We start from the raw sequence: 12,402 nt of genomic DNA on the forward strand, positions 1-12,402 counted from the left end.
CCAGGATGGCTCCAATTAAAGCCAGCCGCATCGAGGGGCGGAAGTTTGACTTTGGGTAGTTGATTAAAAGCCCAAGATACTCCAGGACCTCAATGGTACTGTGCAGTGTCCTGGGCTGCGTGTTGCTTTGTACTAGCCAGTCGTTCAGGTATGGAAACACCTGGACTCCGAGCTGGTACAGATAAGCCCCCATCACGGCAAGACATTTTGTGAAGACCCGTGGCACAGAGGCGAGGCCAGATGGGAGCATGCGGTACTGAAAATGTTGTAGCCCCACCGTAAAGTGAAGATACCTCCTGTGACCTGGGAGAATCACGATGTGTGTGTACACGTCCTTTAGGTCGAGGGAGCAAAGCCAGTCCCTCTGATTTAACAGGAAAATTATTGTGCCCAAGGATACCATCTTGAATTTTTCCTTTTTTAGGAATCTGTTCAAGGCTCGCAAATCCAGAATAGGTCAAAGGCCTCCTGTTTTCTTTGGAATCAGAAAGTAACGGGAGTAAAACCCCCCAACCCTGCTATCCCTGAAGAACTGGTTCCACCGCCCTGGCTTGCAAAAGGGCCAAGAGTGCCTCTTGAAGCAGCTTGGGGGAAAATCTGGTGGAGTGTCCACAAGATTCAGCCGATAACCCTGCCCATCGATCCAACATCACGATCAGCCACCGGTCCGCAAAAAAAGCAAGGCTGTTTCCAACCCGGGGGCATACACTCCCTCGTTGCCAGTCAAAATCCTGTAGCGGAACTGGCCTGGGGGGCTGGCTGTGGGTGTGGCTCTCGCTGCTGGCGGGATCTGCCCCTGGCACTCACTTGCTGTGACCTGGAGCGAGGGGCCGGAGGGAAGTACTTTCTAGGCCTATAGAAAGGTCTCCTAGGTCCCGGATGGAGCGACTGCTTAGAAGAGGCCGGTGAAGCCGAGGGCCCAGCAGACAAATGCTGGAGGGTCTAGTGGTGGTCCTTTAATGGAGCGACCACTTCCTTGACCTTGTCACTGAAAAGATTATCCCTGTTGCAAGGCAAGTCCGCCAGCTGGTCCTGAAACTCAGGACGAAGGTATGAGGCCATAAGTCAGACTAGATGATGGGCAGAAATACTTGCCGCTGCTATAAGCTCCGCCGTCTCAAAGACATCATAGGTAGCACGCATCTTGTGTTTACCACATTCAAGGCCCTGCTGGATGAGGGCCATGAGGGATTTCTGGGGCTGCTGCGCCAGAACGTCTGCCATCTCCTGGACTTGTTTCCAGAGGTTGTGGGTATACTGTGTATGTACAAGAGATAGGAGGTGATCCAGGCTATTAGCATGGAACCCTGATACACCCTCCGTCCCATGGCATCCCATGCCCGGTTGTCTTTATCCGGAGGGGCTGACGCATGTGTTTTTGACTGCTTTGCCTTCTTGAATGCTGACTCAACCACCAGAGACTGGTGGGGGAGATAATGCTTTTCAAAGCCTACAGTTTGCAGTACTAGGTAACCGGGGCGACGGAGAGGGGGTGTTCCCATAGCCGGAGAAGTAGGTCCCGAAAGATCTCATGCACCGGCACTGCTATGACCTCCTTCGGGGCATCAATTAACTGGAGGATCTCGAGCATTTTACGGCGGACATTCTCTTCCATCATAAGTCGGAACGGGATAGCTTCAGTTATCGCACGGTCGAACCTAACAAAGGTCAAGTCCTCCGGTGGGGAACACTGCCATTCCTCTGAAGGGGAAGGGTCCTATGGAAGGTCCTCAGAGTCCATCAATGAAGCGGAGGTATCCTGGCCGCAGAGGTCAATTGGACCCTCTGGCTCTTCGAGACCACCCGAAAAGGAGGGGCATGGAGCCCCAGGTATGGCCTTAAGTGCAGGCACCGGAAGGCTTGGGGGCTAGGGCCTGGCCCTGGGAGCACCAATCGTGGTGCCAAGGGACCTCAAGGTGCAGATGGCACCAACAGCCCTCATCACCAGAGGTGACCCAGACGAGGACCAAGTCTGATGCCTTGCACTTTTGAGCCCAACAGGACACAGAGGGATTGCAAGGCACCAGCTTCAATTGCGCTGGGAGGACACTGAGGAGGGATGTTGAGGCGGTCCAACATCGGTTCTAGCCCAGTCAACGCAGTTGGCATCAGTGCGGACATCGGTACAGGAGCCAGCATTGAAGGCATTGGTATCAGTGGTGGGGCTATTGTGTCCCATTTGTGCAAAGCGCACTCCACCACCAGGGGCACCCGATGCTCCAACTCTGCCTCGAAGGCCTCCAATGAGAGCGGAGGCTGAGAAGGGAGGGTTGGGCCCAACTCCTCCTCGGGGCCTCTGAGGAGGGTCAATGTCCAACACCAGAATCAGTGCAGATGGCCCCAGACCACCAACATCGAGGGAGGATGGGTTCTCCTCATGTCAAGGCTGCTTATGCAGCAGGGCAACAAGCGCCATGGTCCTCACCGTCCCATGTCGGCCAGGGACTGGTGTCTATGTTTGTGGGATCTCCCATGGTGCTCAGCCATCTTTCCCTGGCGCCGAGGACAATGACCCGGATGTCCAGGACTTCAAGGACACAGAGAACAGCCTATCCCCTGCCCCAATAGCTTCAGGGAATGGGTGGTGACCAGGGGATCAAGGGCAATCAGTTCCCCTCAGTCCCTAGGCATTGAGGGTGCCAGCGCCAAGGGCTTGGACCTGCCCAAGCTGAATACCTTCTCCATTTTATCCAGCCTGGCTCGCTGGCCCTTCAGGATCATCTGGGCACACAATTCGTAGCCACGGACATCGTGCAATGCCCCCAGGCAGAGGATGCACACTTTATGTGGATCCCTCAGGGACATAGTCCGGGGGCAATGGAGGCATTGGCGAAAGACCAATGGCTGCCATGAGGCACACAGACCGTGAGGGCATGATGATCGGCAGATATGGGAGAAGAAAAATGTACTCAGCAACCGAGAAGAACTCGAGGGGGCCGAAGAGAGACCCAGCGCAGGAAAAAAGATGCGAAAAAGAAAAAATTTTGTGAAGAAAAAAAAACCAAGTTTTCCGACTAAAGAGCAAGAGCTTCACCTCTCCAAGATGATAGCTCCACAGAAAAGAAAGGACTGAAGAGACCCTGCACGGACACAGGGATAGTGGCATGCTGGGCATGCTCAGTGTTCCAGCCAAACTTTCTAGAAACTTTAACAGAAATGTTCTGTGCTAGGCTCCATCTGATGATGTCACCCATGTGTGAGGACCACCATCCTGCTTGTCCTAGGAGAAAACTGTTTTAAGTGGAGTGCCATAAGGATCGGTATTGGGACCGGCTCTTTGCAATATCTTTGTGAGCGACATTAAGGAAGGGTCAGAAGGTAAAGTTTGTTAATTTGTGGATGATACTAACATCTACAACAGAATGGACATGCCTGAAGGACTAGAGAGAATGAAAAGTAATTTAAGAAAGCTTAAAGAGTGGTCAAAGATTTGGCAGCTGGGATTCAATGCCAAGAAGTGCAGAGTCATGCATCTGGGATATGGTAATCCAAAAGTGGTGTATGTAAAGGGGAATGAAAGACTTATGGGCATGGACCAAGTGAGGGATCTTGTGGTGAGTGGGTTTGGCGATTTGAAAGCAGCAAAGCAATGTGTCTAGCCGATAGCTGGTCTGTATAGAAAGAGAAATAATCAGTCAGAAAAAGGAGGTGATCATGCCCTTGTACAGGTCCTTGGTGAGGGCTCACCTGGAGTACTGTGTTCATTTCTGGAGCCTATATCTTAAAAAGAATAGAGACAGGATGGAGTGGTGTGGGGTCAATATCAGAAGACTTATGAGGAGAGACTGAAGGATCTAAATATGTATACCCTGTAAGAGAGGAGGTACAGGAGAGATATGATACAGATCTTCAGATACTTGAAAGATTTCAATAATGCACGAACTTCAAACCTTTTCCGTTGGAAAGAAAATCAGTAGAGCCATGGGTCTCGAAATGAAACTCCAGGGGGGATGACTCAGAACCAACACCAGAAACTATTTCTTCATAGAGAGGGTGGTGGAATGCCTGGTATTCCCTTCCAGAGGGCATAGGATAAACACTGTGGATCCCTAAAGCAGAGCTTCCCAAACCTGTCCTGGTGACCCCATAGCCAGTCAGGTTTTCAGGAAATCCACAATGAATAAGCATGAGTTAAATTTGCATATACTGATCCTCCATGAAATGCAAATTTATCTCATGCATATTCATTGTGGATTTCCTGAAAACCTGACTGGCTGTGGGGTCCCCAGGACAGGTTTGGGAAGCCCTGCCCTAAAGGCCAGAGAATGGAAATGAAGAAAAGGGTGCATGGGGGTAACTTGCTGGTGTGGATGTTACTACCCTTAACCAATAAGCCTGGATACTTTTGATTGAACTGCAACATTGCTCTCCGCTTCAACGGCAGGGGGAAAGGGGGAGTTGGATTCAGACAGCAACCGATGAGGGCCCTGACTTTTATGGTCTGGGGAATGATAAGCATTGGGGTAACAATTATTACTCGTAACAGAAGGCAAACAATTACTACCTTAACCAATAAGCCTTGATGCTCTAGATGCAACTACAATATCACTCTCCACTTTGTCGGCGGTGGGGTAGGGGATGGAGTGGAAGAGGAATTGGATTCAGGTAACAACCAACATGGGCCCTGACTTTTACGCAGACATAAGTGAAAAAGTACAGGACTGCTTCTAAGGCCAAGTCCATAAGCAAACCATGTCAGCACTGTCTGAATTTTCAAGAAGGCTCATCGAATAACTGCATGGAGTGGCCGTTGCTTCCCTTAAGAGAAACATAGGGTAACCTGCACAGCGCAGTAGATAAGACCATAAGAAGCTTGCTTGGCAGACTGGATGGACCATTTGATCCTTTTCCGCCATCATTACTATGTTACTTTGTAAATGCCTGGCAACAATGAACATTAAAAAGTACAAAATCATTAATTTTTGAAATTCTTTAAGGAGCTCTCCTCTAATTTTCCTGGAATTTTGGATGCTGTCATGCCAGAAAGATTGTCACAAATTACACCCACTGAATCTAATTGCACCTTACCAGCTTTGATATCATAAAAAGCATTATAGATGTAGTGCATGAACTAATCAGAACCCATTCCATTAAAGAAAAATTGTGAAACAAGGTCGACTATGGCTGTCTTTCAGGCATTCATATTTGGAAAGCAGCAGCTTAAAAAAAAAAAAATTAGCAATAAAATATTTAGTTTATATAACTGAATGTTACCATACTCTGTGTACTTTTGAAATATTGCACAGGTCAGAGGCTACAGATTTATATTAAATAAAAAAGGCAAACCAAAATTTCAGTTCATACCTAAAGCATTGAACGTTGCAATATGCTCCCACATGTTGTCCTCTCGGCCTGCATGCGGCTGCCATAAAAGGGCATCAACATCATGCCGCAAACAGAAACAGGGCATCTCCTCAGGGTTTGTAACAACTGAGAAAAGGTACGGGTTGCTTCCAAGGTTCACCTACAAAATGACAAAGTATAAAACCTGTGTTTTATAACTTCACAGAAAATACTTTATTAAACAATACAATAAAACAATGGGGACTGGTCCTATATCATTAGCAAGAATATATGATGAACACTTTATATAGGAAAAACAAAAAATTCAGATGTATTGATAGCTCAAATCTGTTAAACCATTTTATTTTTCCCCAGAATACGGTTGTCTAAAGGAGAGTTCCCGAATGTTCACACAAGAGTTCAAGAAATTGACAACTATAATCTACAAAATCATAGGCAATATCTTCATTATTTAAATTTATTTGGTATTGATATCCTATAACCCAGGGTTTCACAAACCTGTTCTGTGGTCCCCATAGGAATTGGGTTTTCAGGATATCCGCAATGAATATGGATAAGAAAATTCTGCATGCATTGGAGACTAAATATGCAAATTTATCTCATGCATATTCATTGCAGATATCCTAGAAACCCATCCCGCTATCAGGTTCCCAGTACAGGTTTGAGATGCCCTGCTATAATCATATAAATATACAAGCACAAAAAGAGTGCATGCCAATAGATATGTATTATGAAACCGCTATCTGATGGGAGGGGCAATCAGATAGAGTTAGCAATCTGTAATATCTCAGATATCGTCTTGCTAAGGAGTTAGCAATCTGTAATAAATCTGCTGTTAGACTGCATATTTGGCAATCTATTGTGAAAGCTCTGTGTTAGAGCTGGTGTTTAGCAATCTGTTATATCTGTTAAGAATCTGAGATAGTAGTGGTGAATCCCTGGGCCTGTGGCAGATGACCATGCCCCTGGGAGGATATCCCGAGAGGGACTACCAGCTAGGCTTGAGTAAGGAGACAGACACACATAGTTCTTTTATTAAATAGGTTTTGGAAACCACCAGAGGTGGCAGTACTGAGCTGATATGCCCGGCAGGGCTGTAGTCCCTCAGGCACTGGAACCGCGATCCAGGATGGCTGAGCTGTTGAGAAACTGTAGAAAGTGAGTAATAATGTAGACAAGATTCATGAACCGAACTAGATGACAAAACTCACATAAGGTCTCAAGGAAACTCAGGAGCTGGAAAGGTTTAGGCCCTCGAGGAGCGAGTACCTGTTTCCAGGGAAAGCTCTGAGAGAGCGATGGTAACTCACAATTGTTTGTAGCAGTGATAGCTTCCAGGCAGTTGAGAATCTTCAGAATGTCCAGGAACATGGGCCCTCGAGGAGCGAGTACCGGTTCCTATCTGTAATCTGAAAGTAAAGATGGGCGTCACGCGCACCCGTCTATGCGCTTTCATTGGCCGGAGCGCCCAAATAGACGGGCGCTCTGGCCAATGAAAGCATGCCCGTCTATGTGCGTTTGGAGGGTATGTGTAGGGGAGGAAATGAACTGCGGGTCTGAAGTACGTTTGGATGATGGAGGTTGAATCGCAGGTGATGGTAGTGTTCGGCGTACTTTGGATAATGGGGACAGTGAGAATTGTTAGATTGGGGTACACTGGGCAGATTTCTAGGTGCTGTGTAGGGGGGGAGGGCTAGTAAGGTGGGTTTCCAGACTCGTGCTAGATAAATTTTATGGACGCTGTAAGGGGAGGGGAGGCAAGTTGGGTGCCATCTTTTGGCAAAGTCTGGGAGCTGTGCAGAGGTTAGGCTGGAGCGCGCAAATCGACAGGCCGATGGAGCCCTAGCTGTTGCCGAGCCAGGAGAACCGGGACCTGCGCGGGGGGGACCGCTGCGAGCCGCTTTCGCCGCCGGCTGCCCCCTCCGGAGGGCGGCAAGAGAAGGGAAGGGGCTGAAAAGCAACAAAAGGTAAGTTGCCACATGTCGAGCCGCTTTGGGAGGAGGGGATTTTCGGTTTCTTTTGGGGGAAAGTTTGCAGTCTACCATTATCCCTGCCTCTAACGCAGGGGTAAGGGTAGGCGGTAAGTTAGCAGGTTAAACGCGCGGTAAAACGGCAGGGTAAAATAGCGATAGTCGGGGCGCACATTACTGTATGGGAGGGAATAGCTAATTTGATCGTTTACATCTGATAATACATGCCGCGTGCGGAAGGGGTTACCCGGGGATTTAAAGAGGCGGTAAGAATGGGTTAAAGGGGATAGTGTATCGCGGATTGGACTAACGCGGCCGAAAAGTGAGTAGAAAGCGGGTTAGAAGCAGGGTAACCGCAGCCCCACTTTACTATATCGAGCTGTATGTTGTAACATAAGTGACTCATCACAATCTGTTCCAGAGACCACACCTTCATGAGGACCTCAAAAGAGATAGAAGAGGATGAGAAAAGGGCTTCAAAAATAATAAAAAGTATGCAACACAAACCCTAAAAACAGACGTAAGATGTTCAAAAAGAACTCTCCGGAGGAAAAGAGAAATATTAGAGAAATTTTTGTATATTTCACATGCTTCACTAAAAGTACAGGAAGGTGAAATGCTGCACAGAAAAGAAAACTGATGGGCAAGGGCTCATGAAGGTTCTGAGGAAACATGAAATAAAAAACGTATTTGAGAGGGTTGAAGATGCCTTCTCCATTGCAGGCCCCATCATTTGGAACACTCTTCCCGCACACATTCGCCTCATAACGGACATCAAGGAATTCAAAAAGGCACTAAAAGCCCATCTCTTCAAACATGCATTCCCTGATTAATGTTTTTTCACTGACTTCCATTTCCTTCCTTGTACTCCACTTCCCACCCCTTTTCTCCCTTTTCTCTGTCTCCTTCTTTAATCTCCCCAGATATGTCTTCTCTGATATATTATTACTCAATACTTATTTTAATTTTATTATATTTGGTGTTTATTATTTATTTTCTGTATCTTTTTATTGTAAACCGCCCCGAACCTTGGAGGCTGTGGTATGTAAGTACTTTTAAATAAATAAATAAATGCCTGGAATAGCATACCAGCAGAGAAAGGAACAACCAAAGTTGGGTCAGAATTAAACATACTTGGGACGGACACAGAACAGAGTGGTAAGGGCAGGTGTGAGGTAACAGATAGGGGCAGGAGTGTTTGCATGATCATATGGAACTTCAGAGGGTATCCATTCAAGGAAAAAAGTGGAGCAGCAGAGTTACCCAGGGCTTTCCAGAAGGCTGGAGTAACCTGCTCAGAGTGGCCATGGTTACAACCCTAACATCAGAGGCATGCTTGCATCAGGTTTCCAAGAAGGTTTAAGAAAATGCAATCTTGTGACCCATATTTTTTTTAAAAACTTACAGTGGTTGCCTGTTCTGTGCCAGATTAAGTTCAAAATACAGTGCCTACGTGATGCATTCTTCAATCTGGAGTGCCTTTGTACCTCTCCAAACTATTAATCTCTTATTCTCCAACTCGTTTTTATGTTCATCACAAAAACATTTCTCTTTTGCCTCCTTCTGTCATTAGACTGATTCAACTTGTGACTTCATTTAATTGCCAAGCTCCAACCCTTTGACATTCCCTTTCCCTGGATATTCGCTTGGGGAAAGATTATATGAAATTTTGGAAAGCGACAAACAGCTTTATCATGCTTTTGATGACAGAAGTTGATGTAACATCTTGCATGCAACCTATCAACAGCCAGTCAGAGCTATTTATTGCCTGTCATGATTTTGTGATTTGTGAGTTTATTCTGTTTTATTGTTAAATGAGACTATTTTCTGGTTTTTTTTTTTCTTTGTACCACTACTTTGATACATTTTTACAGGTGGTATATAAAGTTTGCTAAATAATAATCTATGTATAATCCCGGAGTGCTCTTAATATATTTCTTTTTATTTATTTACAGATATTTGTATGCTGTCCTTTCAAATATGATCAGGGCAATTTAAATTGTTAAAAACAGATATAAAATATAAAACAAAACATAACATAATACAGAATCAAAAAAGTGATATCCACCGATCTTACTAGCTCCTTGTATATATCAGTTAACATCATAGGTTATTCTGAATAACCAGGTTTTTAACTCTCTTTTAAAGGTCTTAGTTTCTGAAGATATACGAAGTGCTTCCTGCACAGTATTCCATAACTTGGTCCCTGCTACTCAGATAGCATGATCTTGGACTTCTCTTAAATGTGCACTGTGTATTAGATGGAAAATTCAGTAGTCCTATGTTGTTCAGCAGATCTCAGTGCTCTTTGGGGTATGTGGAAATGTAAAGCTGCTCCAATCCAGTCAGAATATTTGCTGTTGATTGTATGAATGAGAGTTAATATTTTGTATTGAACACAGAAATTTATGGGCAACCAATGTAATGAGATTCAAGTAGGAATTATGTGATCACATTTATTACTGCCAGTTAAGACATGTGCTGTGGCGTTTGCACGTCTTAACTGGCAGTAACTATCCTGTTTGGGAAAAACTGATAAAACATCTCATCTTGGTTCAGTAGGCTGAAGTCAGGGCGCATCCTTGCAGAAGCAGTACAGGACTGCAGGGCAGGACTGGAACTGGTCTTCTTCCTAACCAGGCCCCTCCCCATAAGTTGAGCCCTTGGCTTCTAGGGGCCAGTAGGACTTGTCTTCTACAGAACATCATAGCTGGAGCAGGCATGGAGTGGGAACTGGATACAGGTACTGGCTGGGGCTAGAACTATGTACAGAGCAAGAGCAGAGACTAGGTACAGACTGGGAGCTGGGACTAACTACAGGCTGGTCTGGAGAATAGGCTGGAATTGAGGGCAAGGCAAGGACCAGAGGCAAGGGCAAGTTCTGGGAAAGCATACAAGGCAAGAAAAGAACTGGACTAGACCAGGACAGGACTGAACAAGAAGCAGACAAGGACAGGACTGATAGGCAACAGGAATCAAGAAAGCCCAAAGAGGGTACAAGGCTGGCTAGGTGAACCTAGAAGGCTCGAAGACTACATGGTGAGACAGAAAAGCTCAAGAAGGCACAGAGCATGGCAGGGAGGCATAAGAGGCCTCAGAGCAAGGCTACAAGGCTAGAAGGCCTGGAAGGACTCAGAGCAAGTTAAGAGAGGCCACAAGGAAAGGCAGGAGGCCTGGGTAGGCAAGGTAGAAGGTCTAGATAGGCCACAAGGCAAGATAGGAGGCCTGAGATAGACCACTGGGCAAGACAGAATAGCGAGGAGTTGGCCAGGCCAGAAAACCGAGGAGACTCAATGAAGAGGCACCAAGGGACTGGACAGGCTGGGTTAAATAGGCCTGGGGCTGAGGCATTGGATAGTTAGCGAAGCGGTAACTTGCGCTGCTGGGAGCAGAGCTCGCCGAAGACCTCTGCTGGTGGGGAAACTGGATAGCAGGCAGAATCATGGCATGGGGAGGCTGCATAGCAGGCAAAACCGTGACAGTACCCCCCCCCCCCCCTTTAAGATCCCCTCCTTCTGGGTCCCATTTGCCATGGGGGCTGTGGCCAGTAGGCTGGTTATTCAAGGTGTTTTAAGTATCTAGTCAGCAAGTACTGGGTCAGACCCGCCTCTCTCTGGGGCCGGGCTGCTGGCTCGGAGCCTCTCCGGTGTTGGGCTAATGGTGAGGCGACTCTCTGGCATTGGGTTGCTGGAACAAGATCCACAGGGAGTTGGGCTCTATCAGCAGGCTCCTCCTGGAGTGGATGAGCTGGACTGGACTGCTCTTTCAGTCCAGCTGAACTGCTCCAGAAGTCTCTCAGAAGAGGATCTGATGAACTTGGTCCCTCCTGGAGTAAAGTTATAGAACTGGGCTCCTCCTGGGGCTGACGTACAGCTAAGATCAGTAGCATTTGAAATGGGGTTACTGTTCCGCCAGTCTGGAAAGGCAGTAGAGAATGAAGAGACAGCATTAAAGTTGTTTTTACATTGCACAATGGCTGAACAGAGGCACTGGACGTCCCCAGAGATCGAACTGCAGTTGTGGTGGTAACTGCAGTCTGGAGTGGATTCTGTGAAGCCGGATTGGAGGTAGTTTCTGAGCCTTGTTCACATAGGAGGAATCTAGAGAAGGCCGGTATGGGAAAGGTACACTGTCTTCCTAGGCATCACAGCTGATCTCTTAGGGGTTTGCTGCCTGCAGCTGAGCTCTTCAGGCTGATTTAATTTGCTCTTTGTCTCAAAACGTCTGCAGACAGTGGCACTGAAGCAAGACTACCTTGTGCATTTATTTGCATCTGGTTAGCTTGGCTAGTTCCAGAAGAAAGTTTTTGCTTTACAGGCAGGGGTTTAAAACCTTCTTGACAAATTGGGGCTGTGTTTGCTGTGCTTATCATAGAGACTGGGATTTTCAAGGAATCTGGGCTGGGAACTTCCTCAGCGGATTGTATGTTGGCAGGCACTGGTGTTTGCAGCTTGGGAGGCATTTTAAAGGAATCGCAATCTAGGTAGGTTTGCTTTGGATAGAAGTTCACAAAACTGCACTACTGGTCATTCCCACCAGTCAAGGTGGAAAGCACTACACCTAAGACAATTTAGAGACAACAGTGATTTACTGCGCTGGTATTTGCTACAGTCCCAAAAATAATTAGAAATGCAGAGTGCATCACAGCTCAGACAAGTCTTAAGAGATGCTGGATTCATCACCTGATACACCAGGCAGGATTCAGAGAGCCACACTTAGTATATTCAAGAAATGGTGGTGGGCTCAGACAATGACACTGGTTACAGAAATCAGAAGTGGTACACACATTTTTTCTTTGCTCACCGGGTTGGCAGGGAGTCCTGCACAAACTCCTGTGGGGGTTTCTTTGGCCTCTTCATTGTGTACAGTTCAGCAGACTGGAGTCAGGGAGTACCCCCTCGCAGGAGTAGTACAGGACTGCAGGGCAGGACTGGAGTGAGTCTTCTGTCTAACCATCCCCCTCCCTCACAGGATGACCTCTTAGATTCTGGGGGCCTATAGGACTTGCCTTCTGCAAAACATCATGGCTGGATCAGACACAGACTGGGAGCTGGGACTAGGTACACACTGGGGCAAAGTGCAGACTGGACTGCAGACAAGGCTGGAAATGAAGACAAGGCCAGGAGCA

At 46.9% G+C, this 12,402-nt stretch overlaps 1 protein-coding gene across 1 annotated transcript in view; it reads right to left on the minus strand.

Annotated features, from left to right (window-relative positions):
- Positions 1-12,402, minus strand: part of NUDCD1 (NudC domain containing 1) — a 358,283-nt gene that overhangs the window by 45,496 nt on the left and 300,385 nt on the right. Inside the window, exon 9 of the mRNA XM_029591903.1 lies at positions 5,305-5,464. Within this exon, the coding sequence (XP_029447763.1) occupies positions 5,305-5,464 (160 nt within the window). The remainder of the gene's footprint in view (positions 1-5,304; positions 5,465-12,402) is intronic.

This window comes from Rhinatrema bivittatum, chromosome 2, assembly GCF_901001135.1.
Source record: "Rhinatrema bivittatum chromosome 2, aRhiBiv1.1, whole genome shotgun sequence".
Classification (NCBI taxonomy): Eukaryota; Metazoa; Chordata; class Amphibia; order Gymnophiona; family Rhinatrematidae; genus Rhinatrema; species Rhinatrema bivittatum.